This window comes from Ceratotherium simum, chromosome 10 (assembly GCF_057802395.1).
Source record: "Ceratotherium simum simum isolate JZ-2026a chromosome 10, ASM5780239v1, whole genome shotgun sequence".
Taxonomy (NCBI): Eukaryota; Metazoa; Chordata; class Mammalia; order Perissodactyla; family Rhinocerotidae; genus Ceratotherium; species Ceratotherium simum.
Window position 1 is genome coordinate 78,212,580 of NC_141909.1, and position 27,546 is coordinate 78,240,125.

The 27,546-nt window shown below is 34.2% G+C and overlaps 1 protein-coding gene across 2 annotated transcripts in view; it reads right to left on the reverse strand.

Annotated features, from left to right (window-relative positions):
* Positions 1-5,496: 5,496 nt before the first annotated feature.
* Positions 5,497-27,546, reverse strand: part of NUP58 (nucleoporin 58) — a 39,607-nt gene continuing 17,557 nt past the window's right edge. For both annotated transcript variants that reach the window (XM_087436288.1, XM_087436289.1), the window contains 9 exons: positions 26,938-27,003; positions 26,442-26,616; positions 22,736-22,815; positions 20,500-20,618; positions 19,969-20,051; positions 16,149-16,350; positions 10,662-10,760; positions 8,931-9,026; positions 5,497-7,655 (listed from right to left, as the gene is read on the reverse strand). In XM_087436288.1, coding sequence (XP_087292414.1) covers positions 7,486-7,655; positions 8,931-9,026; positions 10,662-10,760; positions 16,149-16,350; positions 19,969-20,051; positions 20,500-20,618; positions 22,736-22,815; positions 26,442-26,616; positions 26,938-27,003 — 1,090 coding nt within the window. In that variant the 3' untranslated portion in view covers positions 5,497-7,485. The remainder of the gene's footprint in view (positions 7,656-8,930; positions 9,027-10,661; positions 10,761-16,148; positions 16,351-19,968; positions 20,052-20,499; positions 20,619-22,735; positions 22,816-26,441; positions 26,617-26,937; positions 27,004-27,546) is intronic.

The following is a 27,546-nucleotide window of genomic DNA, read 5'->3' on the forward strand; positions in this document are numbered from 1 at the left end:
CAAGGGCTCAGTTTAGAAGGTCCAGTTAAAAGATAGTTTATTTCAGTTTTCAAAGTGGCACCTATAGATACATAGTTCACCAAGAAAAATGAGACTAGAACTTGTCACTTGTTTATCTGAGAGTTGGTGTCCTTGAATCAAGTCCTCACGTCTAAGAGAAAATTTTTGAAAAAGAAATAAAAAAAATTTCATTGGCCACTTTGCTTCTGCCTTCTCAGTATATAACAACATAGAAGGTGTTGACATTAAATTTGGAATGACACTGAGCTGAAAGTGCTATCTATTTGATAATCTATTTCAAAAGATTTCACTGGAAGGACACCTGGGGTATCGGAGTGGGAGTCTTATCATCACTTAGTATTTGCATAACTTTGGGCAAATTACTCAGCTTCTTCCCTCATCCATAAAAGAGGAATGATCTTATCACTTACCTTAATGTTACTGCAATGCTCAAAAACTTTGACTGTCAAAGCACCGTGTAAAGCGGTGTGCGTGAAGTCTCCTTTCAGTTCCACCACTCTCTCATCACAATCTCACCCTACCCACTGAGCTGAATCTTTTAAAGACATTTCATACAGTTATGAAGTTTTAATGACATAATAAATATGAAATATTTTATAAGCTGTAAAACTTAAAATGTCTTATTCTCTTTTTTTCCTCCCATTGAGTTCTCACTCATTCCCAGAAGTCATTAAAAAAAGACTAATAAATTTTAGCAACATAAAATATTAAAATTTCAGGCCAGCCCAGTGGTGTAGTGGTTAAATTCATGTGCTCTGCTTTGGTGGCCCAGGGTTTGCGGGTTCAGATCCCGGGCATGGACCTACACACTGCTCACCAAGCCATGCTGTGGTGGTGTCCCACATACAAAAATACTGGCACAGATGTCAGCTCAGGGCCAATCTTTCTCAGCAAAAAGAAGATGATTGGCAACAGGTGTTAGCTCAGGGCCAATCTTCCTCACCAAAATAAAATAAAATTTTTATATAACAAAAACAAAAAAAACCCATAAACAGAGTGAAAAGATTAACTGTGAAACATTTGTAATACATAAGACAATTTAAGCATTAAGAATGTTTAAAAGCAACATGAAATAGGGATGATGGCATAATTTTCATTAAAAACAGTCACATGGATCCAAGACTAAAGATTCAAAACTGTTAATTTTCCCAAACATCTCTATAGATAGAAAGTGATTACATCTAAAGAACTCTTACAAATAATTTAGAAAAAGATGACCAATACCCACATGAAAATGTTCAAACTTCCTCATAATTAAAGAAATGCCAATAAACTGGGTACTATTTTCACCTATCCTACTAGAAGAATTATTTCTAATAGCAAAAAAATAGAAACGATCTAAACATTCACCAAAAGGAACTAGTTAAACAGAATGTGGACATATATGCTATGCAGCTACTTTAAAAAATGAAGAAAAACAATATGAATCAAGACAAAAAGAAATTTAGGAACTTCCTCAGCAGAATGGGGTATTAGTTGCTTTTTATTTTATCCTTTATGTTGTGCAAATTTAGGATTGTTTTTAAGTAAATATGTGGTTCTTCAAACTCAAATTGTAAATACTTCATAAAAAATAAATCTCATTCGGGGCCTGCCCCACAGCATAGTGGTTAAATTCAGCGCTCTCCACTTCAGCGGCCTGGGTGCGTGGATTCAGATCCCAAGTGTGAACCTACACCACTGGTCAGCCATGCTGTGGCAGTGACCCACATATAAAATAGAGGAAGATTGGCACAGATGTTAGCTCAGGGCGTATCTTCCTCAGCAAAAGAAAATAAATAAATCATATTCATACTCATTCCTCAAAGACACATATTACAATAACTTTTTGATTCCAAGCTGAATTAATCTCTCTTCTGTGCTCTCAATAATTTTCTTTCTATCTATAGCCTATCACTTAATAAGAAAGCCCATCTTATATTTATTTGCATCTATTAAGAGTTAAAGCCTAGATTCTAGAAAGACTGCCTGGGTCTGCATTTTGGCCCATCCACTTACTAGTTGAGTGACCATTAAAAGTTATTTAACTTCTCTTTGCCTGTTTTCTCATCTGTGAAAAAGGAATAATAGTATCCACTTCATAGGAATGAGGATTAAATGAGTCAGTATATGGGAAGCCCCGAAGAGTAGGCCTGGGCCTCTACTTACCACTCAATAAATGTTAGCTAACGTTATGGAGCACAGATGATATCCTACCCATATTTACATTCTCCTAAGCTCCCAGCAGTGACGTGCACTCAGCAAATACTAATAAATGTTTACTGAATTAAACTGATTTGCTACAAGGGGATTCAAAGAGGACTAAGGATGAAAAAACAAGTTCTTTGCAAGTTCCATCCACTGCCCACTCCTCAGCACTGCAACCTTTGTGAGCCTGACAGATTTTTTGTTTTTATTGACAGATTAGGTAGAAAAGAAAAAGTGCATTAGAATAAATGAGTGGGAAAAGGCAAAAAGCATTCTGGGTCATGACCAGGTTTTCCAGTAATCCCTACTCTTTCCTCTATCTGCCGCTCTCTTATCATCCGAAGCTTCTTACCTGTTTCCTTGGTTTCCTTAGGCCAACTGAGATTCATCTCTGCAAGGCAAGAACGGATCTAGTCTCACTTCGTCAGGGCATATGGTACTCTTTGGGGTTACAGGAGAGTCAGGCAAGCCTTCATGGAAAGGCTACCTTGTTAAATTTCTTACAGTTCCTAAGATTCAAAGGGCCAAAACTGCTCCCCTTACCCATTCCAAGGTGGCAGACCACCCCCTCATGATGGGATGACTGACCTTTCTCCAGGAACCTCTTCATAGAGAAACAGTGGGGAAAGGTCAGAGATGGCCACACAAGCCTGGTCTTGGCTTCTTCCTAACATTGTTTACACCCTAGATAGGATGATTCTCCCTCAAGCCCCATGGCCCTCTGTCCTTACTTTACTTTGCCCTAGAGAGTCTACTGTATACTTGCAATCTCCCCATATAAAGTATGTAGTCACATTACCTTCAGTGCCTTTGTCAGGTGGCATGGAAATCAGTGTGCTATTCCTGTATCACAGAAAACCCCAGCTCTGTGACTTAATAGCCATGTGACCTCAAGTAACTTGCTTGACCTAAGCCTCAGTTCCTTCATCTACAAATTGCAGATTTTTTCTTTATAGGGTAACATTTAGATTAAGTAAGGTCAAGTATATGAAGCTTTGAGTGTGGTACCCAGAACAGACTACACACTCAGTAAATTGGAGATATGTTGATAGGCAAAGATGACTTTGTGAATGAGACTTAAATTAGGCCCTCCAGCTCAGATTTTCCAGGACACTGGCCCCGAGTTATCCAGCCCCAGGTTGTGTGCCCCAAGTAACAACCTTTGGTGTGTGCTCCAGAAAGTACAGTGAGCCAGGCTTACTCACAGTGAGACTGGGGCCAGCCATGGAGGAAGGGGATGCCGAAGCAAAATACTTGTGATAGACCATTGAAACCCAAACATTTCACACACAAGAGTCCCACTACAATACTTCTAAAGGCACTATTCAAATTCCCCTGTTGAAAAAAACACTAGTGAGATGAGCAGGACATTAACTTACTGTATTATCACAAAAGAACAGTTAATCTGCTTTTGTAATAATGCGAATGACCTTGTACCAACTACAGGATACAAATCCACACTCAGAAGTAAAATCAAGATGCTGTTAGGAAAGAGGCCAGCCCCGTGGCTTAGCCGTTAAATGTGCGCGCTCCGCTACTGGCGCCCTGGGTTCGGATCCCGGGCGCGCACCGAGGCACTGCTTCTCCGGTCATGCTGAGGCCACATCCCACATACAGCAACTAGAAGGATGTGCAGCTATGACATACAACTATCTACTGGGGCTTTGGGGGAATAAGAGGAGGATTGGCAATAGATGTTAGCTCAGAGCCAGTCTTCCTCAGAAAAAGAGGAGGATTAGCATCGATGTTAGCTGAGGGCTGATCTTCCTCACAAAAAAAAAAAAAGATGCTGTTAGGAAAAATAATCAACCAAGAATCTAATAAACACTGTAAAACCTTGCTGAAAGAATGAAAGACCTACTAAATGCATACACCATGCTGTACATATTAAGATGTCAATTCTCCCCAGATCATAATATATTTTATTTGTATAAACCCAATAAAAATCCCAATAGGATTTAAGAAAAATCAAAATTGACAAAATAGGTACTAAAGTTCATCTTAAAGAGTAAGTGTCCTAGAATAGCCACCCTACACAAAAACAAAACAAAACAAAGAATAAGATAAGGTTGCTTCCCTATCAGGTACAAAAATAAAGCATCCAGCTACAGCGATGGAAGCAGTGAGGTACTGGTCCAGAAACAGTGAATGCTTACAAAGTGTCAGGGGTTCATGCCACCCCAGTACTTTAAAGTCGACTGTATTCCTAATACAACCACGCCTCTTTATTATCTACACTTTTCAGATGATGAAGCTGAGGTCTAGAAAAGTTAAGTAACTTGCCCAAGATCATACAGGTTCAAGGCAAGGGTCTGAACCCAGCTGACTCCAGGAGTCCAATCTATCTACAAGAAACATATTAATATTCATTATCTACAGAGAGTTTTTTAAGAAAAAACTCCTAAATAACCTGGTATAAAAATGCACAAAGGATATCAACATGCAATTACATTAATATGCAAATAGATAATACATATATTAAAAAGTTCAACCACACAAGTACTTATTATTAAGAGTGATAATACCTCGAGTTGTAGAGGATGCTAGGAAATGGGTACTTATCCAGTGTTGAAGTGTATATTTATACAGCATTTTGGGAAGGCAATGTGACATTAAAACATACCATTTGTATACCTTTTGAGCAATTCCTCTTCTAGAATCAATCCCAAAGAAACATAAATGCAAAGAGCCACGTAGGATATTGACTGCAGCTTTTTCCGGAAATACTGGAAAGAATCTAACTGCCCATCAACAGACAATAGTTGGAACAAACCATCATACATTCATGCTATGGGATAGTATGTAAAAAAGTAAATCTACATGGATTGACACGGAAAGATGTCGATGATATATATCATTAAAGAGGGGAAAAAGCAAGTCACAGAATACACAGATCTTTAACCCATTTGTTAAAAAAAAAGAAAGATCTAAGAGAGAATGATAAAATGTGAGAAAATAAAAGAGAAAAGAAAGGAGAATGAACATTTGTAAACATATGTTGAAAAAGGCATTTTTTAAAAGTGTCCAAAAGGATGTCTACCAAATCATTAAGAGTGGATACTCTGGGGAAGAAAATGGGATTAGGGCCTGGGAGCTGAAGGGGACTTTTACTCAGTATTCTTCTATAGTATAAGCCTACAAAGAACTTACCATTTGTCTTCAGTCTTTTGCTTTTTAAAAAAGCAAAATTTATAAACCAGTGAAAAGAAAACACTAAAAACCAACCAAAGAGAATAAAAGAGCAATAATAGGAAAATTACATATTAAGAACAACTACTTACACCTATAAAGATTCAAAGCAACTGACACAATAACCTTTATTGTTTACATAATGATAGGCTCTGGACAAAGTGAAGACAATGGAGACAATGACCACACATTTAAACTCCTATCACAAATTGATCTGTTACAAATTTCCAGTGGTTCAACATATTAAAATGTAAAATATATAAAGAAAAAAACCAAGAAATATAAATATTCAGATTTTTGCAGCACAATGCAATGTCCTTTTAATAAAAAGTTTGTTGTAACTGTGTATTTAATTCTGACAGTAATTCAAAACACAAAATCACACCTTTTCCTATCCTTCCCCAAAATCTGGATCTGGGGATTAGAGTATTAGAGAAGTATGCAAAAATAAAAACAACTTTAGTGCTCAAAAACAAAGCATTTTCCTTATTTTAATGCATCAAGGTGCAAAAATTTCAATTCCGAAAAGCCAATCATTGCTATATGTGGATAAATAAAACAGATTTGACAACACTTTTATAATCCAGCCCAACGAGCATTATACTAAAAATATATATGTATATATGTGTGTATATATATATATATGTAATACCTATTTTAGAAAAAAAGGTGCCTTGGTGAAAATGATTCTGAAAATATTCACTTGATGCACATTATGTACAAAACCTTCTATATAAAAAATTAAACTATTTTCAATGAAATTCCATGTTCACATCCCATCTGAAAACTACTTGAAAGATAAACAGGTCTACCTAATGGTTTCTGTCTGAAATCGTGGCTAAGGCAGTTCTCTCTCCCAGGGCTCCTTTTTCGCCCACTCCACGTCACTAATACTAACAGAGACAAAAAGTACACAGATGTAACCTGACATGCCTATGTGTTATTACCTGGAGCTCTGTTCACTGTTAAAACGGGATCATTTATAGTTGCTACAAAGAATACTTTTTTCTTAAAATATATTGTTTCTCTATTCCAAATTAAGCACGCACTTAAGACGTTAAGAGGCTGATAAGCCACTCCATTTGGTGTCAATATCAATAGCCCTATAAGAAAGAACTCTGTATTGGAATAGCTAGAAAAGTGTCCACTAAAGTAATAGTGCATCCTTCACCTGCATAGAATCAGTTTGGCTTAATAGCTCTTTGCCCCTAGAATGCCAGTCTGGAGTCAAATATGCTCTTGAAGGTTCATCTTAGATATGAAAAAACATGTCATATAGGCAATATGAGGATATACAGGATAGTTAAAATTGTTAAAATCTGTTCGACGAGTCTCACAGCATTCCTCATTTGGAGTAGCTGCTAAAGGTTAAGGTGGAAACAAAAATGGAAAGACTGGGGGCAATGAAGTTAAGTCCGTCAAATATTTATGCCAGTAACCGTTTCACTAGGTCTTGAAGCAAATAGGTGCAATAATCTGGTACCTCTAGGTCATCATTCTACAAGCACTGAGGATTTGAAGCTTAAAGGGTGAAAAATGGAATATACCTTAGAAAAGGGGAACAGTCTGAGGCAAAAGTTGTAGGTCTGTAAATATATATTTCATATGCACACACAATTGTGTGTATTATTCTGTATATATTTACATACATATTCACAAGATGCCCTGCAGTGTAGTTCAAAAGGCCTTTATCAAGGAACAAACTAATTCCAGTATAGGCCCTAGAGTTCATACCATTTGTATAAGAACAAATGTGCATATATTCACATAATGGAAACCTTATCAACAAAAACATTGCTATTAACACTAAGTTAAATAGTAGGTTTTACCAATCAGTGATGTAATCAGAACATTTCTTAAACCGAGAATCAAAATAACAAAAAATACACAACTGGGTTTCAAATTCACAAGAAAAAAGATGTTTAGCATGGCAAACAAGAACAAAGTCCAAATGCCAGAGTAGGGAAAAATATCAAAACTTTATAAATCTCCTGGGATGCAATTTAATTACTGCATCAATTTTAGAAAAATAGGCTCACAGAATGAACGATGCTGCTATGTATTCTCTCAACACATCAACTCATATGTTTATCTTTTTCCTCTTTTGTTTCCAGCTGGAGGTTTCTTCAACTGAAGGAGTTGTCCTCCTGTTCCAAAACCTGCAGAGGCAGGATTGGACACCCCAAATGTCAAACCAGCTGATGCCGTGATGCCAGGATTGCTGAAGTTAAACCCAGATGTACTTGAGCTGCCAAAGCCTTATGTTTAGGGAAGAAAATATTTATATCAGAAGTTAAATCACAAAAACAAATATAAAAAATGGGAATGAGAGGTAAATTTCTAGCTGAAAGAACATGTAATCTATAAAAACAGCAAATATCTTAGGGCCCTAAATTTCTAACATGGAATTTTACAGGAAAATAATTTAGCTAACAACTCAGTGACACCTTTAAAGACAGAAGTTTAGTGATCCAGGCCAAAGAGACATCTTAGCACAAATCACCGAATCCACAGAAAATGTCAAGTTGCCAGACCTTTTCCTGTTCATTAAATGTGCCAAGTTGCCTTCCTCCTCAGCCCCTCGAGAAACATTTTATCAACATGTAGAAGAGCGACTTTCACAACCTTTGGACTCACCTTGCAATTCTAAGTCCTCCAAGAAAGCCTCAACCCACAATTTCCAGGACACTGAACACACCAAAGAGCAGTACCTATTGTTTTGATTTTATAAGAACCCTTGCATAATTAAGATCAAGTACTATTACTGCCTACTTAACTAATATTAGCATATTTAGATTATAATCTTGACACCACTGAATTCTGTTATCTCACTCTGTTGGACCTGCTGATTTTAAATATTACTTAATATTAAATGGAATTTCCTTCAAATTCTCTCAATTTAAACACAATTTAATCTGTATTCATCATTATTTTAGACATGATATTTACCCCTAAGCAATGCACATTAAAACAAGCCATTATTTACAAATATAGAGAAAATGCAAAAGTAGATGGAATTTGGAATTTTCTACTAGAAGAGTCAAAAGATTACACTTATTTCAAAAATGAACAAAGAACCCAATTAATCATCACTTCTAAGACTGGTATTCTTAAAACCAGAGGGACTTATAACTAAAGAACATCTCTTTGGAAGAGAAATCATTCTTCTGAATAAATAATGACAAAAACTGGGCTAAAACTTTCACAATGATGGGTTCATTTTTGTAATAATGAAGAAAACTGTCTAACCATGAAACTAGTCTTTGGGTCCAAAAAAATCTCTACATAGTTAAGAGACGATATAATTATTTATTGCGTCAGACACTATAGTAAGTGTTGCTTGAAGTATTTTACACACCTGACCTTTAGATTCTAAGAGAGAAAGCTGTGTGGTGAGTTAGGCTTGCATGCTTCCATCCAGGGGTAGAAACTGAATCAGGGATCTTCTATAGTTACTGGAAATAACAATATTTATATTTTTAAATAATTTGCACCTTTAAATTTGCCTGAAATTCAGGCTGAAACACACAAACCTGCACTAAGACTTCCTGAGGGTTTATTTGTTGTTCCAAATCCAAATGTGGAGGCCCCTGTGGTGCTGCATCCAAAACCAGAGCTAGTTCCAAATCCTAGTAGAGGGTAATAGAGAAATATACAACGGTACGTAAAACACAGGTTACAGGATACCGACAAGTCAAATCCAACATTATCAAAGGTCTAATAAATAGTCTTGAAAAACATGGCCTTATTAAGGAAATCTGCTACTGACTGCTTTGCATACGACTTTCAGAAGAAACAGATTAATTCTGAAATAAAACATTTATATCTAGATAGACTAAGTTTATGACCCATCAGTAATTTTTAAAGAACAGTGTCATAAAAAAACAAGATCATATTAGTGTTATCGCTCCCAAATGGACTAGAAATTTTACTGACCATTCAAGTATGATTTTAGTCAAACATATATAAACATATCTACTTAGGGATACCTCATTTTGCAAAAAAAAAAAAAAAAAAGGCTGACTAAATTCATAAATAAGCATGACATGCACAACAATTTAAACATGAACTACCACAAGGTAATTTTACTGTGCTTTCTACCAAAACATTTTCACTTAAGAACCTTTACCATTGAAAAATTGCATAACTACCTAATAGTCGATCACTTAAAATCTACTCAGTAACAGTATGCTCCTGCCACAGTACCAGCCAATGCAACAGTGAGAAATTGGGAGTGGGAGCATCATGGTTTTTCTCTTAATAATACTACAGCCACAACTTAAAGAAAGAAATACTTTTCATCAAATATAGTTCAAGAGGAGATTCTGCTAAGTACTTGAAGATTTGTTCCCACTCTCATAAAAGTCAAGCGCTCTAAAAATAAAATTCAAATTCTCCTGCTTTGCAACAGCTTATCTAAAATTAAGTTTGATAGTATTACTGCCTGTAACTCTAAGAAATATGAGAAGAAATTAGATTACAGATCACAGGAATTATGCTGTCTGCCATAATTCTAGTAATTCCTAATAGAGTCTACTATATTAAGTGACTGTGATAGCTTATAGGCTTCCCCTCTTATGATGATATATATTAGTGGAAATAAGGAAACCTTATTCATTATATGATGATGCACTTGTCAAAATATAATCAACTTTCAATTATCCATACCAGAGAATTGTGAATGCATTTGTATTTAGCACGATGTTTCTGCATAAGACTTACCTTAGAGTTAACTTATGAAACTATTAAAATAAACTTAATTGCTTATGTATACAAGTATGCATAAAGGCAAATATGCCAAAAGTGCTTAGAAATGGCCAGAAATTGAGCTGTTCAATTTATAACAAAATTATTTCCCCATTTAAAGTGTTCATTTTCAGAAAAAGATAATGATTAGGAGAATCTATGTCCAGAAGTAGTTTGGACTTCAAATCGATGTTAAGATCACTAATTTTCTAAAAGTTAATTAAATTTATTAAAACCCAGTAATTTTAAAGTTCATATTTTAGTGTATGCTTTGAAAATATGAACATCCCTATCACTTAATCGTAATACTTTTTAATACTTACTATTCACAGAAGATGACATGATTTTTTAAGTTCTGAATCTAACACTAGAAAGCACTGATTATGTTTGGAGAATCGTTTTTTGCCAGATGGAACCTTAACTTCCAAAATAGCAGATCCTATTAGAGAATTTTTACAGGCTACTATCAATTCAAATGTATAATAGTCCAATGCAATATTAGAAAAGTTAAAGTGTACCTCCAAGGTTTGAAGAACCTAAGCCACTTGACTGCAAGCCAGTGCCAATACCTGAGCCGAATGGCGTTCCAAAACTAACTCCCAGAGATGGCTGTGGCCCTGGTATAAAAAAAAAATGGGGGGGGGAAACAAATTTTCCTTACTCTTTCAAGATTAAGTTTCTTTATGAAAATTATTTTTAAAATGAACAGTGATTACTTTTAACAAATTCTATTTGCTAAAACTTAGTTTTCAGGATGTCTCCCCAGCCTAATTTCTCTCTCCCAATCGATTGACCTATCCAAAAACTCCTTTTTTTTAAATTAACTTGTTCATACTAGACAATTAAAAGAGGCTTACCACACTGAAAGATGAAAGTTTTACCTATTAAATAATTTGAAATCTTTAATGTATTGTAAATTATAGTTCTTTTAGTTTTACTTCTAGAATGATTTTAGATCTCCCCACTTGTTTTCTGATAAAACTGGTGTAATCAGTAAAGGATTTTACTTTCCTTTTTAAAACAAGCTCCTTACGTTAGAGTCAAGTCTCAATTGATCAAAAGAGATTGACGCTAACATGACAAAACTATCATGTTACTTCAGAAGAATAAGTACCCAAAAAACTAGGCATGGTTCCTTACATGAAATATAAACGATATATACAATAAGTGGATAAAAAACAAGACAATGTTTTATTTTATTAAATTTATTGTTCATTTTAAAGCAAATCAATTACACGGTAACATGACAATTCCAACTTGTTCACAAAAAGTGATAATTGAGTTCTATTGTTAAGCTGTGCTACATTACACCACTTATCACCTGATTAAATAAGATAGATAACGAACATTTACAAAGGCACCGCTGTGTACCTTGACAGATTCAATACATTCAAGATTTCAATTCAGAAGTTCCTTTCCAACATTTTGGAAAATATACTCAGAAGCAGAACGATTAGTCATCCTTTTCCCATTTGTTACTTTAAAGATTTTGGCTGAGTTTGTTTGGCAAGAATAGCATCAAACTTACTAGCCTCTCTTTTTAACTACTTTTTTTTTAAACTAAGCAGAATACAAAAATCTAAAAATCTTTCATTTGATAAATAATTTATGAAAATTATTCAATAAATGTCATAGTACAATCTTCAGTCTTGTCTTTTTCAAGCACAGTGATCAGTGCATCTCAAAGTTGAGGGAACTACCAAAGTAATATACAGATTGAAATTTAAACTTTCCAAAGAAATCAAAGCCTTCAAGTTGTTCAATGAAAAATGAGGTTTGTATATTCAAAAGGTAGTGTAAAATTATAAAGCATTAAAAAAAAAAAACAACAACTAAGGAACTACATTTTGCTACACTGGGACAGAAACTGGACTTTTCAAATAACTTCTACCCAGAAAATAAAGAATAAGGACTAATAGCAGCCAGAGTTCTTATACTACCATTAAAAAATAAATTAAAAAAGGATTTAAATTTTTACATCCAGTTTGACACCAATTTGAGAATACCTGCCTAGCAGCTCTTTTGTAAAATGTTACTATAGGAAAAAGAAACCAAGCATATTACTTTATTTCTAACAAAAATAATACACAGAAAATACACGTCCAGTTTCTTTAACATCGCGAGACTTAAGTGTCACATGTTAATAGGAGGCACTGCTGGTGGAAGACCCTAAAGAATAATGAACACCACAGCCCTCAGCCCTACAAGTCATAAGAGTTACTCAAATAACATGATTTTTGTTGTGTGTGGGTCTGTTTTTAAGAGCAACTCTAATCATCAATATTCAGGATATAGGTAATCAAGAACTCTTAACGATGACAAGACTTTCCATTGCACAACAGGTACATGATAGTTTGAGTTTTCTACCTTCACACAAATTCTGAAGGCAATATCATTTATAAAACTAGTAGGCAAATGTATAACATTTTTTAATAGTAAAAACTCATGATAAATATCTCCCATGCCAAAGTATTAGCATATATTACACTCTGGCCACCATATAAATTAGTTTCACTATTAGAAAGCAGAATCTAAATCCTTCAGGCAAAAGTTATGCAAACAATTCAAGAAGTCAGTTTCGAAATCTGAATAGTCATTCAATAAGAGGCTCTTAGTTCCATAAATAAAACCAAGTTAAGTAATATATCCCAATGACTGCCCAAAGTGAAATCTTCATGTAGAGTAACATTTTACAAAAGTTACTGTATAATATATTCACACACAACAAAATCAAGGTTAGCACTGTAATTCATATTTTCCAGAATAAATTCTACTTTCTTAAAAGTAAAACTGCATTCACAGGAAAAGGACTAAAGTGCTAAAAGTTTTTATAATTTTCAATGATCACTCAAAATACCTAATGTAATTAGTATGGTTGTTCCTCAGTCATATTTTAAAAATTATAGTTTTTCTTAAACAAAAAAATGCCTTTTCCCCAATTTGAAAAATTTAACTCTTACTGATTTAATGGGGAATGTTCCTTTGGTTATTAAATACAACAAAATCACAAAACCACACGAAACTAAAATTAAATACTTAAAGTTTCCTATTTAACACTACACCTTAAATGTCTAGACCTACACTAAAAGCTAGAAAGTAGAAATTCCTAACAAAATGTCTCAGCTCTCCTTAAAAACAGCAGCTAAGTGACATGAGAAGTCTTATTATGTAAACATCAAGAACTTTTTAAAGTGTCAGAACACAACAGCAAAACTTAATCCCAATACATTAGCTTACAACAACCTACCCTAAGTTAAAATTATACTGAAAAGCCTAATGTAAACGTCTTAAGCTTTTTAAGAGGCTTCAGAAGCACTGGTGGACAAGTGTACTCAAGCTCTACCAACATGTAATTCATCCATGTATTGATGCTTATTTCATACATAAATAGCCTGCTGCTTTTTCATCAATTCTCTTCAGCCTTCAGAAGCAATAACCATAAATCACACAGGTCTAAGCTCTATTTTTTACATATTTTTTCATTAAAAAACACTGAAGAAGGATCAAGAAGTCACTTAAGTCCATACCTACACCTCCAAGAAAGACTACACAAAAACCATCTTCAGAAGGTAGCAGCCTAAGAAGCTATCTGCTTTTTTACATTAATGAAGTCAGGAATCCATATGCAAATAAAAGCAAAACTCCTCTGACAACTCAAATCTTGCACAGATCAACAGTGATGCATTAAAAACAGCTCACAAGCTTTATCCAGCTTCATCTAGATGGTCTTTAAAATTTGTTAGTGGCACTTAAAAAAAGATTTCATCAAAGTCACAGGACATAAGAAATAAGTTACTGGGTACAAAGCACAATGCAATCAACAGGGACACTTCTAAATGGGCTGTAACTCATAAAATCAGTACATCTCTAACAGAGCTCATAAATCTTGCTATAGTGGTGACATGACCAAAATAACTAACATTTTGAATGGGAGAGGCATAATGGAATGGACTAAGGAGCCTGGGAGACCTTTAGAGAAATAAAAGGAAAAAGAGAAGGCATAATGCAAAACTGTTATTACTACTGTTTAGCTTCTCAGTTCTAAAAATCCATACAACTCAAAATGAAAACACTCTTTAGATTGTTTAGGTTGATAAATTACAATTCCTGCCACCTGATTAGAAAGCCCTTATGTGGACTTCAAAACTGCAGGGAACACAGAAAGCAGTCAGTTTCCCCCAAGTCTGGCAAAAGTTCAGACAAAATTAAAGCATATGAGCAAAAGGCTCCTCGAGATGATTACTCTAAAATAAGCTAATATCCTCCACCACCACAGAGAACAAAGACCATATCTACATTGCTTACTTTTGTATCCCTGGAGCCAAGCACCATAGTAGGCACTCATATGTATAGAATTAACATCTATCTTCATATGTCCACGAGTCCAATATGTATGAGTGAAAACCTACAAACCTCTCAAGACTGTCTACATAAGTTAAAAAAAAAACAAAACGCTCACAGGTGGTTTTGCTTCAATTTTAGTTGTATACCACAGAATATAATTCACTTAGAGCATAATATTTTAGATAAGTGACCTTTCTCAAGTTTTATTTACTAGAATGGAAATCCCTTATGTGTAAAGAACACTTAACCAAACCCATGCTTATCTGATCTATTTTAGGATTAATACTGGCTCTAAAAAGTAAATTGGTACTCTGGTTGGTTTGATTAGCTGGTTGAATAATCACAAGAATTGATGATCATAATTATGGGATTGATAGGAATCAAACCCATAATGAATGACTTTTTCCCTCCATAACTTGAGAATGCAATCATACACTCCAGCCAGCTAGAGAAGTACTATATAGTGCTTACGCGAGCCACTGTTCACATGGATCCAGTCATGAAATGTGGAGGATTTGGCATAAATCCATCATCAGCCGTTTACTGATGCAAAGTCAATTCTGTCATCTCCAAATGTGAAGAATAATTGTTTAAACTGTCAATAGTGAAAACCAGAGAATGCCTCCCCAGTAGAGGCAACCTGAACGCAATCTGGATATGTATATTTTTTACTTTTTTTGCACTATAATTTATTACCGGACTATATAGAACTCTCTGAAAGACATATGCTGTAGAATAACTAATAAACATTACCCAAAAATTTATGAATGAGTAAAGAAAAAAATCAATACCCATTAAAACTGTACTTTTCTATGTCAAACTTCAATCCTGACAAAAAAGGGACTGCCGGAGTAAAAAGACAATCTCCAAAAGACACAGGACCAAACTAAATACTGCAGAACTAGACCACAAAAATGTTTCTCTCATTAGAAGTGAAATTAAATCAAGGACTAAAATTATCTTCTTTCCAGTACCTCACCAATTATTTCCATCATCTGCTCAACTTCTCAGTTCATACTTCTTAATGTGCAATCCAGAGCTTCTCAAAACATCTTTTTCCCGCTCTTGCTACTGTTCTGTTCATTTTGAAAAGGTACAAATAATTCTAGAACATACTTCCTCCAAATTTGGTTAAGAGGGCCTGTACTCTGTTTCCAGTCATTATCCATACAAAGCAACACACCTTCAGTGAATAAAAACGCACTTCAGCCTGAATGTGGGTACTCTGTAATCACTATGTTATGAGGAAACGAGAATGCACCATCTATCATTATCATATATGAAAAATGCAACGTATGGCTGGATTATCTCTGACTTTAAAACAATAAATGATACAATCACGATTTTAGAATCTGTTATTCTTAAATGTAATTCAGTAGTGAAACATCATGTTCTAAAGGGCATTTATAGCAATACAGCAAGTAACATCAAGTAAATTCACAATATTCAATATCTAATTGATGTATAATTATTGCTAAGACTACCCTGCGTTTTTTATCAGGTATATGTTTATAATTGTGTCCATCACAATTTTTAGATTGTACTGGAACAGCTATTCATAGAAATTTCTTCAGTGCTAACACAAAAGGAAGACTTATAAAAATGCACATAAATGTTCTGCATTTTAACAGTAAGAAGCTATAACTTGAATGCATTCAGACCTGTAGCAGGCTGTTGCTGCTGTGTAAGTGTTGCAGCCATGGCAACGGCTGCTGCATTTGGCATGTTGCTGAATGGGGTGGGTCCAGTAGTAACTCTGGGTGCATTCTGCCACTTCTTGGCTTCTGCTCGCCTGGCTTCAAACACATCTACAGCATCTCCCAAGAACATTTTCCTATAGCCAAGGTACTGTTCTTTAAGCACCTAAAGGAATAAAAAAACGAAAAGGTTAATCAAGTTCTGGGTTGACTTCAGTAATATGTGAATGGAAATCACTATGAAATAAGTTAGCAAAGACACTGCCAATATTATACAATCCACCTAAGCTGCAAATGACAGTGCTGGTAACGCATGGTGTGGGGAGTGATGAGTTTGAGAGTTCCAGCAGTCTCTTGAATACTTTTTTCTCTATTCTTTTCTTTTTTGCTGAGGAAGAGTCACCCTGAGCTAACATCTGTTGCCAACCTTCCTCTTTTTGTATGTGAGCCGCCACCACAGCATGGCCACTGACAGGTGAGTGGTATAGGTCTGCCCCCAGAATCCACACTCAGGCCACAGAAGCAGAGAGCACTGAACTTAACCACTAGGCCACCGGGGCTGGCCCTATTTACTTCTCTATTCTTGTCACGTCTTTACAATAAACTGCCTAAAGTATTCCAGCTTCGTGAGGCCCTCTTTAAAATGAAGCTAAGTTTTTAGACAAGCAGAGTAATATGTAAAATTCCATTTTAAATATTCCAGTTTTTCATCAAATTTTCCCCTCCAATGTCCAACCTTTTGATAACTTTTAGATTCAAACAACTTAAAAAAAAGTACTAAATATCTATGTGTTAAATACCTTTTTTAAAAGACCTGGGTAACTCACGTTGAGCTTGCATAAGCAAATGGAGTGGGGTGGAGGGGCAGGAGAGTGAGTTTATAATTTCAGAGTAAGAAAGAAAAATTACCAAGTTCATAAAGTGGGCTGATTTATCCAATGTAACATCTGCCTTGATTAAGGTGAAACAATTCTCTTTCACATTAGAATTATTAAACCCTTTCATTAAAGATTTAACCTAATTTAGATCAGTTTTATACCACTTTCTGAAGAGACGTAGAATTTCCTACCCGTTCTTAGCAGAAATTAATAAACATTACGCTTTTTGGTTTTAACAGGTACAGCACTTAGAAATCTTACTGTTATTTATAGTATTTAAAAGCTACCATCTCCTTTTGCGTGGATGTCAGTATTTGATGTTCCAGTTTCAAACTTTCCTACCTCTATAATGTACTGAGGTAGGCCTGTCAAGAACTGAAAATTGGGAAAAATGCAGTCAGAATTAGGGTATGTGATGTCAGAAAGACAAATCTTACTAGAACTGATCGCCCCCAAATCCATGCTCCCTTTTCTGTGCAATTACATGAACATACCCATACAATGTTTGTATTAACAGCCCATAAATTTTACTTCTACTTCAGATACTAGGAAATAATGACCTGCCTTGAAGACTTGAAAAAGACAGTTAAAAAAAAAAAAGACACTGACATCAGCGTCTGATTTATATTACATATAAATCATTATATATGTAAATATAATTTACATTATAATATATATTATATTCTATATAATAATATAATATACATTATAATATATATGTATATTATATATAATATAATATACATAATAATATAATATACACTATATATAAATATAATGTATATTATATATAAATCATTATATATGATTTATATAATTAATTGATAAAACATCCAATTTTGGTAATGTCACTGAGGCCTGGCTGGATCAGGTAGCTTCAGCCTGTTTCAACAGATTAACTCATGAAAAACAATACAAAAGAAACAAAAAAACACCTCTTATGAGAGCTCTATGAGAAGCGAACAAGTCTACAAATTATAGTTTGCTCACTAAATGCAGCTGAAAATAAATGACAACAGGGCAAATCTGATCATGGAACATCCTTTGGTGCTTGGGAATGTGTATAGAAAAAGAGTAGGTCAAAATTTCATGTCAAGTTAATAAAACATGATCTGGGGCTGTCTTGTGCAAAGCTCTGTCTCACTGTTTTATGGTCATGTTACTGAAAAAGGTAGTTTTCAAACCAGAGAGAAGAAACTGTCACTGAAAAAGCATGTATATTTATTTACAAATGACACATCTGGAATTTGCTTTAAAATACTCCAGAGAAAAAAAGCATCTCTGTGCAGAGAACTGACAAAACAAGATCAGCAGGATCTTGATAATGACTGAAGTTGGGTGGCAGGTACCTGGGCGTTCATTAGGATATAGAGTGTATACCTGAAAACTTTCATAATGAAAATTAAGGAAAATAACGATCTGCAAAACAGAATTCAAAGTGCCAACACAGAATCATCTTTAGCACTTTAAAAAACGAAAGTAATATTTACTATAGACATAAAAATTTCATGAAAATTTGATAAAAGTTCCTCCTTTAAAATGAAATTAATTTAAAGATTTGGTTTAGAATTTTAAATCTATTAAAGCAAAAGGTCTGAAGTGTGCTGTCATTTCAGAAATGGTATAATTTAAATGGTTAACTTTTTAAAAAATTCTATTATCATGCATCAGATTAAAATAAAAATGAAAATATTGGTAATCTTGATTAAACTCTATTCTACATAGTTCACATTTGCTTAATTAGTTGGAAAAAGTGTACTTATATTTAACACTTCACTTAAAAAATTTTAAAAACTAACATTATTACACGAGGTTCAAAATATTCAGTGATACCCACTTCTGGATATTTATCCAAAGAGCTTGAAATCAACAATCCAAAGAGACTTGTGCACTCCTATGTTCACTGCAGCATTATTCACTATAGCCAAGAAGTGGAAGCAACCCAAGTATCCATCGACAGACGACTGGATAAAGATGTGCTGTATGTATACATATATACACACACACACACATATATGTATGTATACACACAATGGAATACTACTCAGCTATAAAAAAAGACAGAATTATTCCATTTGCAACAACATGGATGGACCTGGAGGGCAGTATGTTAAGTGAAATAAGCCAGACAGAGAAAGACAAACACTGTATGACCTCTCTCATATGTGGAATATAAACTAACACACGGACAGAGAGAACAGTCTGGTGGTTACCAGGGGGAAGGGAGTTGGGGGGTGGACACAAGGGGTGAAGGGTGCATTTATATGGTGACTAATAATAATGTACAACTGGAATCTCACAATGTTATAAACTATTATGACATCAATAAAAGAATATTCAGTGACAAATTATTTTATTTATATTATCTAACAAACACAGTTTCCTGTGTTTAGAATGGACAAATGTTGTAAGCAAGTTTTTTAATGTAGTGGCTAATAAACATTTTAAACATATATAAAATCAAAGCAGTGCAAAATGATTTTGCTACTAAGAATGTTTATTTTCTGTACTGCTGTTTTTCGTGGTAAAAAGATGGAAACAACCTAAATGTCCAAAAGAGGATGTGTTAAACAAACTATGCACATATGTACAATGAAATCTTACATAACCACTAAAAATGATGTTGAAGAAATATGTGCGTGAACAAAGAAAGTTGTTTACAATATACTGTTGAAAAAAGTTACAATAACAGATTGCATAAGACACTTAGATCTTTTTAAAAAGAATAAATGTTATCCATGGATGTGTCTGGGCATGATTATGGATTATTTTAGTTTTAGTCTTTTTCACTTATATGTAATTTTAACTATTTCTGTAATAAGCATGGATACTTTTGTCCTGCAAATGAACAAATACTTCACTTGGGTCAAGATGTCCAGAGAGTTGAACTGGCAATGAAAACTTACCTTTACATTTTCATGAATAGACTGAAGTTGTGCAGCTAAAGCTACAAATGTTTGATATATTTTCTGCATAGCCATTGACAAATCTATAAAAGAAAATTATATTATCACACAAATATACATATAACACAATGTTACACAAATATACATATAACACAATCAATGTTATTTTTCCATTACTCGAGTCCAATTTTTGGTGGCTAAGGTATAGGAGGGAAAAAACTACACCAGTATTTCCAAGAATAAGAGGAGAGAGCAGTGAGCAGACTGAGAGAAGGGTGTCTCCATCACAACGTGTGGAAACGGAGGAGGCCCTAAGACTTCTGCCCTTGTTAGCACAGTCACAATCATAATAAAGCATTTCATACTTACAGGGAATGAAGAGCTAATCAAGGACTTCTGAGGAAATTTTCTTATGGCAGCTTAAGACAACTACTAGTAGTTATCTAGAATATCTACTATACAATAGCTTAACCTCTCTCTTATCAAAAAAACTGTGCTATCAAAAAAAAATTACCACAGAAAACATGTTACCTTGAGGGGTTATATGCGAATTATTTGCTTGAGTGGCAAGATGGTTTTCTAGTTCTTCAATCTGCTGTCTGTACTGCTGAAGCTGTACCTCAAACTGCTGAACCAAGATTCTGAAGTAGCTATATAAAACATTTAAAAAGTCAGATCAAAGTTTTAAAAACATTATTTTCTTTATATACAAAATATCAAATAAATAAATATATGCCCCATCGGGTAGGGCCTTTGAATTAGTCTGATGATGTAATGTATCTTTAAGTGGCACAGATATTATCGAAATAAAAACCCAAACTCGTAAGTTATCAAGGTATCAAAAATAGATGCGTATCCTTACTCCAATCATGAAAAACCCCAATTAAGGGATAATCTACAAAATAACTTAATACTCTTCAAAAGTATCAAGGTCATCAAACACAAGAAAAGACTGAATAACTGTTACAGATTGGAAGAGATTAAGGAGAAATAACAACTAAATGCAATGTGAATAGGATCCTAGAGTAGAAAAAATACATTAGTGGAAGAAAATAGGATCCCACAACAGAAAGGGCACATTAGTGGAAAAGTCAGTAAAATTCAAATAAGTTCAGTAGTTTGGTTAATAATATTGTGCTAATGTTAATCTTCTGTTCTTGACAATTATACTACGGTTATGTAATATGTTAACGTTAAGGGAAGTAGGGCAAGAGATATAAGGAAATTCTTTGTACTACCATTTTTGCAAGTTTTCTGTAAATCAAAAATAAGTTCAAAATAGAAAGTTAAAAAAAAGTGCAACTGTCAACCAGATTTTACAACCAGGTACTTATAGTTCTTATACTCTGAAACATTACTTATAATCTGAAAACGCTACAGTGTACTACAGGAATAGCATGTAATTACTACTACTATTCCAATAAATTTAACCAGAGAATGCTAGAAAGATAAAAGGGAACCTTGAATAGCATGCAAAGCAGGCTGAATGTTATTCTATAAGAAATGGAGAGAGAGTGTGACAGCTTTCCGCAGTGGAAACTGATACAATTCAACCCATTCAAAGCTATGCTCTGATGGTAGCATGAAAAACAAGACAGAGGGGTAAAACACTAGAGGAAGTCCAGCGAGGAATGACATCTCATGCTAACCTGAATAAGATAACAGGAGTATCACTGTCATTGCTAATTTGCTGATTTTTGATTATTGTACTGTGGTTATGTAAGAGAATATTCTTATGTTTAAGAAATACACACTACAGTACTTAAGCATAAACGGCATCACGTCTGCAAATAAACTATTCAGAGGAAAAAAAACTATATATACATATAAAGAGCAAGAAACAAAACAAATTTAGTAAAAACGTTAACATTTAGGGAATCTGGATGAAAAATATATGGGAATTCTTTGTTTTATTCTTGCAACTTTTCTATAAATCTGAAATTATAGCGTAATAAAGAGTTAAAAGAAAAAAAAAGTGAGAGACCAGGAGTCAAACAGACCTCTCCCACTCACAAGCTCAGGACTGCACCTCTTCACGCCTCAGGCTCCTCATCTCTAAGACTGGCATAGTAACAGCTGTAGAGGTCGTGTGGGAAATGAGATAAAGCATGTGAAGTGCTAAGCACACTGCTTGGCGTATGGTAAGCATTTGATAAATATTAGCTATTATTATCTCTAGCAACTCAAAAGGATATTAAAAAAGAGACAAGACATACATCACATGTATGAAAACGAGACAGATATACAAGCTGGGTGATAAGATTACAGGTGGATTTTTTCATTTTAATTTTACTTGTCTATGTTTTCTAATTTTTCTTCCTGCGGATTTATTACCTATATAAATAAAAACTATGCAAATAAGTAAAACGGTTAAACTATATTTAGTATGCCCTGTTTACAGAAGGGACTATCATAAAATTATTTTTAAATTAAAAGCCATTATTGGTAAAAATGTAAGTTTCTACTACCTGCAAAATTTAATGAAGAGGAATAGACCCCATAAATAACATGTAATTTGCTGATTTTAGCATGTATAACCGCAGTTAAAAGCTCAGATCTTAGCCTTCACTTACCCTTTAATAAAGAAAAAATAGTAAACTACCCTCTTAGGGTTATTATGAGAATTATATTTAAAAATCCATGTAAAGTGCTTATTAACCCAGGCTTGCTACATAGTAAACTAAAAATTCTTAGCCTGTATATTGTTTTTACTACTGTGCTTTCTTAAAGTGAGAAACATTTGTTTAAAAAAAATCCAGTAACTTACTCAGCAGGAGCTGTATTTTCATGTTGGAGTCCAGGCGGTGTTTTCTGGGTTCTTAAAGCTATTTCAGCATTCTTTAATTCCTAATATATCAGAGATTTAAAAAAAAGAAAGGTCAGTTGAAAATTAGGCTAAAAATACCAATACCTTTGGACTGAAACTTCAAACAATGCCATTCTTGGAGATTCATGCACATTATGGATAAAGCTACTTTATAACAAGTTGCTAAAACCTCTTTCCAGAGAAGACAAACTATACTTTTAACAAATTTTATGATAAATTTATAATGAGGTGCTGGTCTATGTTAAGAAACTATGGATTTCGGTAGGATTCATAGAGTTAATTCATCCACAGTGAAAGACTATGCTAATATTTAAAAATCTTTACTATACAAATATAGAAAACACTATTTTAAAAAAGCAAGGTAGTAGTAATAATAATGTTGAGGCTGCTGATGGCAGCAGCTAACATTCTGGGTACCTACTACGTACAATGCTTTACTCATATTATCATGGTTAATCCTCAGTAATAACCCTATAATGGAGGTACTGTTTCCCTTTTTACAGGTGGAGAAATGGAGTTACAGAGACATTAAGTAATCTGCCCAAGGCTGGAAGACCTGAGAACCGAACTGAGGCAGCCCAATTCTTTTAAAGCTTATACACGTAACCTTTCTTATAGTGCCTTCTTCTAGCTAAAGGTTTTTCAAGACAGATATTCTGTTTTACCCCCTTACATTTCACATTCCTATCATTTCACCACTTTTTCAACCTCTATTTAAGTTTCTCTTATTAAAAAAAGGCGTCTTACCTTAACTTTATATTCCCTGTAGCCACCTCTCGCCCTCATCTTACTGCCAAGCTGTTAAGTGTCTAACAGTCTCTAACTGGTCTTTCCACTTCCTTTTCATTCTTCGACTTGGGCTTCCATCTGATGGACTCTAGTACAAACGCCCTGGAGAGGTCTGGACTATTCAAACTCTGACCCCTGCCTACTTCTCTAAGCATTGACTCTTGCCAGGCCCAGACTCATACTCAGTGCTCCTCTAATACTAAACTGCTTGTAGATCCTCAAACACGCCAATTTCACGCCTCCATGCCTTTGCATGTTATCCTTCCTTCCTATCAGCCTGGGGAACACCTATGTATGTTTCAAGACTTAACACAAAGGTATCCTATTCTGGACAGATAACAAAAGTGTCCATTTGAGTCCTTTGTGCCTCCATATACCTTGTATCTGGAACATATTACCTGACTGATTTAACTCACTCTCTCTAGTATACTGTGTTTTGATCCCAAATGCCTGTTTAAGTGCTCTGCGCATAATATAGCCTTAAAAATGTTCACTGAATGAACGCATGAACTCAGCAATATAACTTCAACAAACCATTTGGCATCCACCCTACCCAAAAAGAAGAATTTTAACGACCCTAGTAATTTAAACTCTCAAGTTATGTACCAAAAAATGAGGTATATAAAAGACTTTGCTTCCACAAGGTTCTGGTCTACACAGTCACAACACTGCTCCTCGGTTCAGAATTGTTTGTATTTCCCAGAAAGGCTTTCTTTGAGGTTTTTGGGTTAAATAAGATTGATAACTACTTCATTAAGGGAATCAGAACATTTTTTTCCATTGATAATTCACTAGATTGTGGGTAGAGCACTAATTCCTGTGTACTGGAAATAAGAATAATCTTAGATCAAATTTCTTTGATATCTCCTATAAAATTTTCTAAACTAAACTCAGATTATTTTTTCCTTAAGGAAACTTTCCTTCACTCATATCCTCATCTTCAGTTGCCACCTTTATATTCTAGCCAATCTTTTATTATTTCATTTACCCCACTCGACTTTTAGTACCTCTGGAGTTGTCTTTTTATCTCTGAAAGAGATGTAACAGGTATGTAACAGGTATTCCACAAATATTTGTGTAGAGAATCATCCAGTGTTAGAGTTACAATGGATCCCATTATAACATTAATTTCTCTTTTTCTTGAGTTTGCCTCCTGTTACTTTGCCAATGACCTTTTCCATATAATTTATATAATTTCATATAATGTTTAATCAGAGTCTTACCATTCTCCATAGTCTAAAAGCATAACTAACATTTTCTTCCTCCTAGAGAGTACATATCAGATGATATATAAAGGAAAAATAAGTGAGAAGGAAACATGGAGGAATCATTTACTCATGTTTACCAAAAAATTTGTAAGCAAACAGGAAATCTGAAAGTAGACAATAAGCCTCTGAATGCCCTTTAAACATAATAGTTTAGAATAGCTATTTTAGTAACATTTTTATTAAAAACATAAAAGTATTCTCCAATAGTTGACTTAAAAACACATAAGCAGGTACAAATTTCCAGTTATAAAATAAACAAGTCCTGGGGATGTAATGTACAGCATGGTGACTACAGTTAATAATACTGTATTGTATATTTGAAAGTTGCTAAGAAAGTAGATCTTAAAGGTTCTCATCCCAAGGGGAAAGAAAAATTTGTAGAGCCAGCCCTGACCACCTAGTTAGTGGTTAAAGGTCCGCACACTCCGCTTTGGCGGTCTGGGTTTGGTTCCTGGGTGCGGAACCACACCACTCGGGGAAAAAAAAAAAAGAGGAAGATCAGTAAGAGATGTTAGCTCAGGGCAAATCTTTCCCACCAAAAAACAAACAAACAAACAGTGTCTCCTTGAAAAAAAACAATTTGTAACTATTTATGGTGATAGTGGATGTTAGACCTAATTGTGGCAATCATTTCACAATATATACAAATATTGAATCATTATGTTGTACACAAATTAATATAATGTTATATGTCAATTATATTCCAATAAAAAAGACACATAAGTACCTTTAAACTTTTACTCAAAATATTATCACTTCATTTACGAAGAGCATAGCACTCTGACAAGCCCACATTAAAAAGGCATATCACATGAAGTTCATTAACTAATCAGGGAAAACTTAGGGAAAGATTTCTAGACTGCCATGATCAGATCAAGTACACTTTATAATTGTGAAATATAAAACATAAGTAAATCTTCTATCATCATTCTTCCCCTTTGATACAGAGAAGAACTATATATTACATGATATTTTATAAGTATTGCATAATTTACCATAGGGACAAAAAACGTGACATGAATGACAGAAGATGAGCCTCATTACTATTTTTATTAACTAAGACCTAACAAGACTAGCAAGCCATCAGTAGAATTTAGTATCTGTAAAGCACAATGTAATTTGTATTTAATAACGGGCAGATTCAAAAAACATTTTTTTCTGTCTAGCTGTTTTCCCTCTGGTATAACATACCAATTTAGCCAGCAGGCACTCGTATGGAATCAGTAGTCAGGGGCATAAGCTCTAGAGCTGGATTCCCAGGGTCTGAATTCAAGCTTACCCACTTGTTAAAAAAGCTCTCTGCCTGTTTTCTTATCTATATAATGAGGATAATAACAGGACCTATCTCATAGGCTATCATGAAAACTAAACTGGGTTAATATATAGAAATCTCCTAGAATACTGCCTCACAGGTAGTAAGCACTCAATAAAAACTAGTAACTATTATTATTAGAGCAATTTAAAAGTCTATGACCTATATGGTTTTCTAATAGTATGTCTGTATTAAACTTTATAATTTAAAAAAGACCTATTTCCATTTAAACAAACAAACAAAAACCAACGATAAAATGACTGTACGTTAAGTTTACCTGAGCAGTTTCTATTTTCAATTTGTCAATATTGAGAGTGTTTCTCTGTAATCCACTGGCAGCCAATGACAGAAGCTGCTTCAGAGCTTTAATATCCTCTTGTACTTTAAGCATTGCTTTCGAAGACATTCTACTAATTTCTTCTTGGACTTGTTTTTGTTCCTTCACAAATTTCCTCAAAAAAATAAATAAAACTGAGTTTTAAAAAATACACTTTTGGTTTCCCACAGAAAAAAAGCACATTTACAATAGGTTGGTCAGAGTCCAAGTGTTTTAAGAAGCAAATACTAAAAATTCCTCTACAGTTCACATGCTTTTTTATAGAATGGCAGTTACAGAATTTTAATTCCTGTTTTTCTGCTTTGTCTCTAATTTCTAAAAGCATTAAAATTTTAATCCAAGTTAAAATGTTCAGGAGGAAGAAGAGATGTTCCCCCTAAAATATATTCCAGCATTCTTCCAGTATGACTTATCTAATTATATTTCACATACTTACTGGAGATTTTCAACATCCTGGCAGATGACAGGAGGTAGATTTTCATCCTTCAGTGCTTTACTATCCCTAAGAAAAATGCCACAGACGTATTAAAACCATCGAGATTATAAAAAGCTGATAGCTGAGTTTTACTAGACTATGTGTTAAGACACTAGAAAATAGAGCAAATATTCCCCATTTATAGCTTTCTTGGATGATTTCAAAGTTCTTTATAAAGAACAATAAATTTCCCAATCTATAAAATAACAAAAACTCATGGGACATGGAGATTTCTTTTCTCAGACTGGCATCTATTGTAAGTAATTAAATGCATTTGACTAAATGTTTAAGGAAAAAATCAGAAAATACCACAGATTAGGTGAAATATTAAACTACGTTCCCGCGGCTCAAAAATTCTATGACTGACATTTTATTCAGTTCAAAGATATTAAAGCATTCATTAAAGTCTAAAAACTTCTCATAATGAGATGCTCAAAATATTTTACTTTATTATTTTATAACTTCAATTTGTTCTCCAACAAAATAAGACCTAGGAACAGCTTAAGGGAATCATAACTACTTAATGAAGACAAGAATGAGTGAAATCTGGCATGCTGTAATGGCATCACG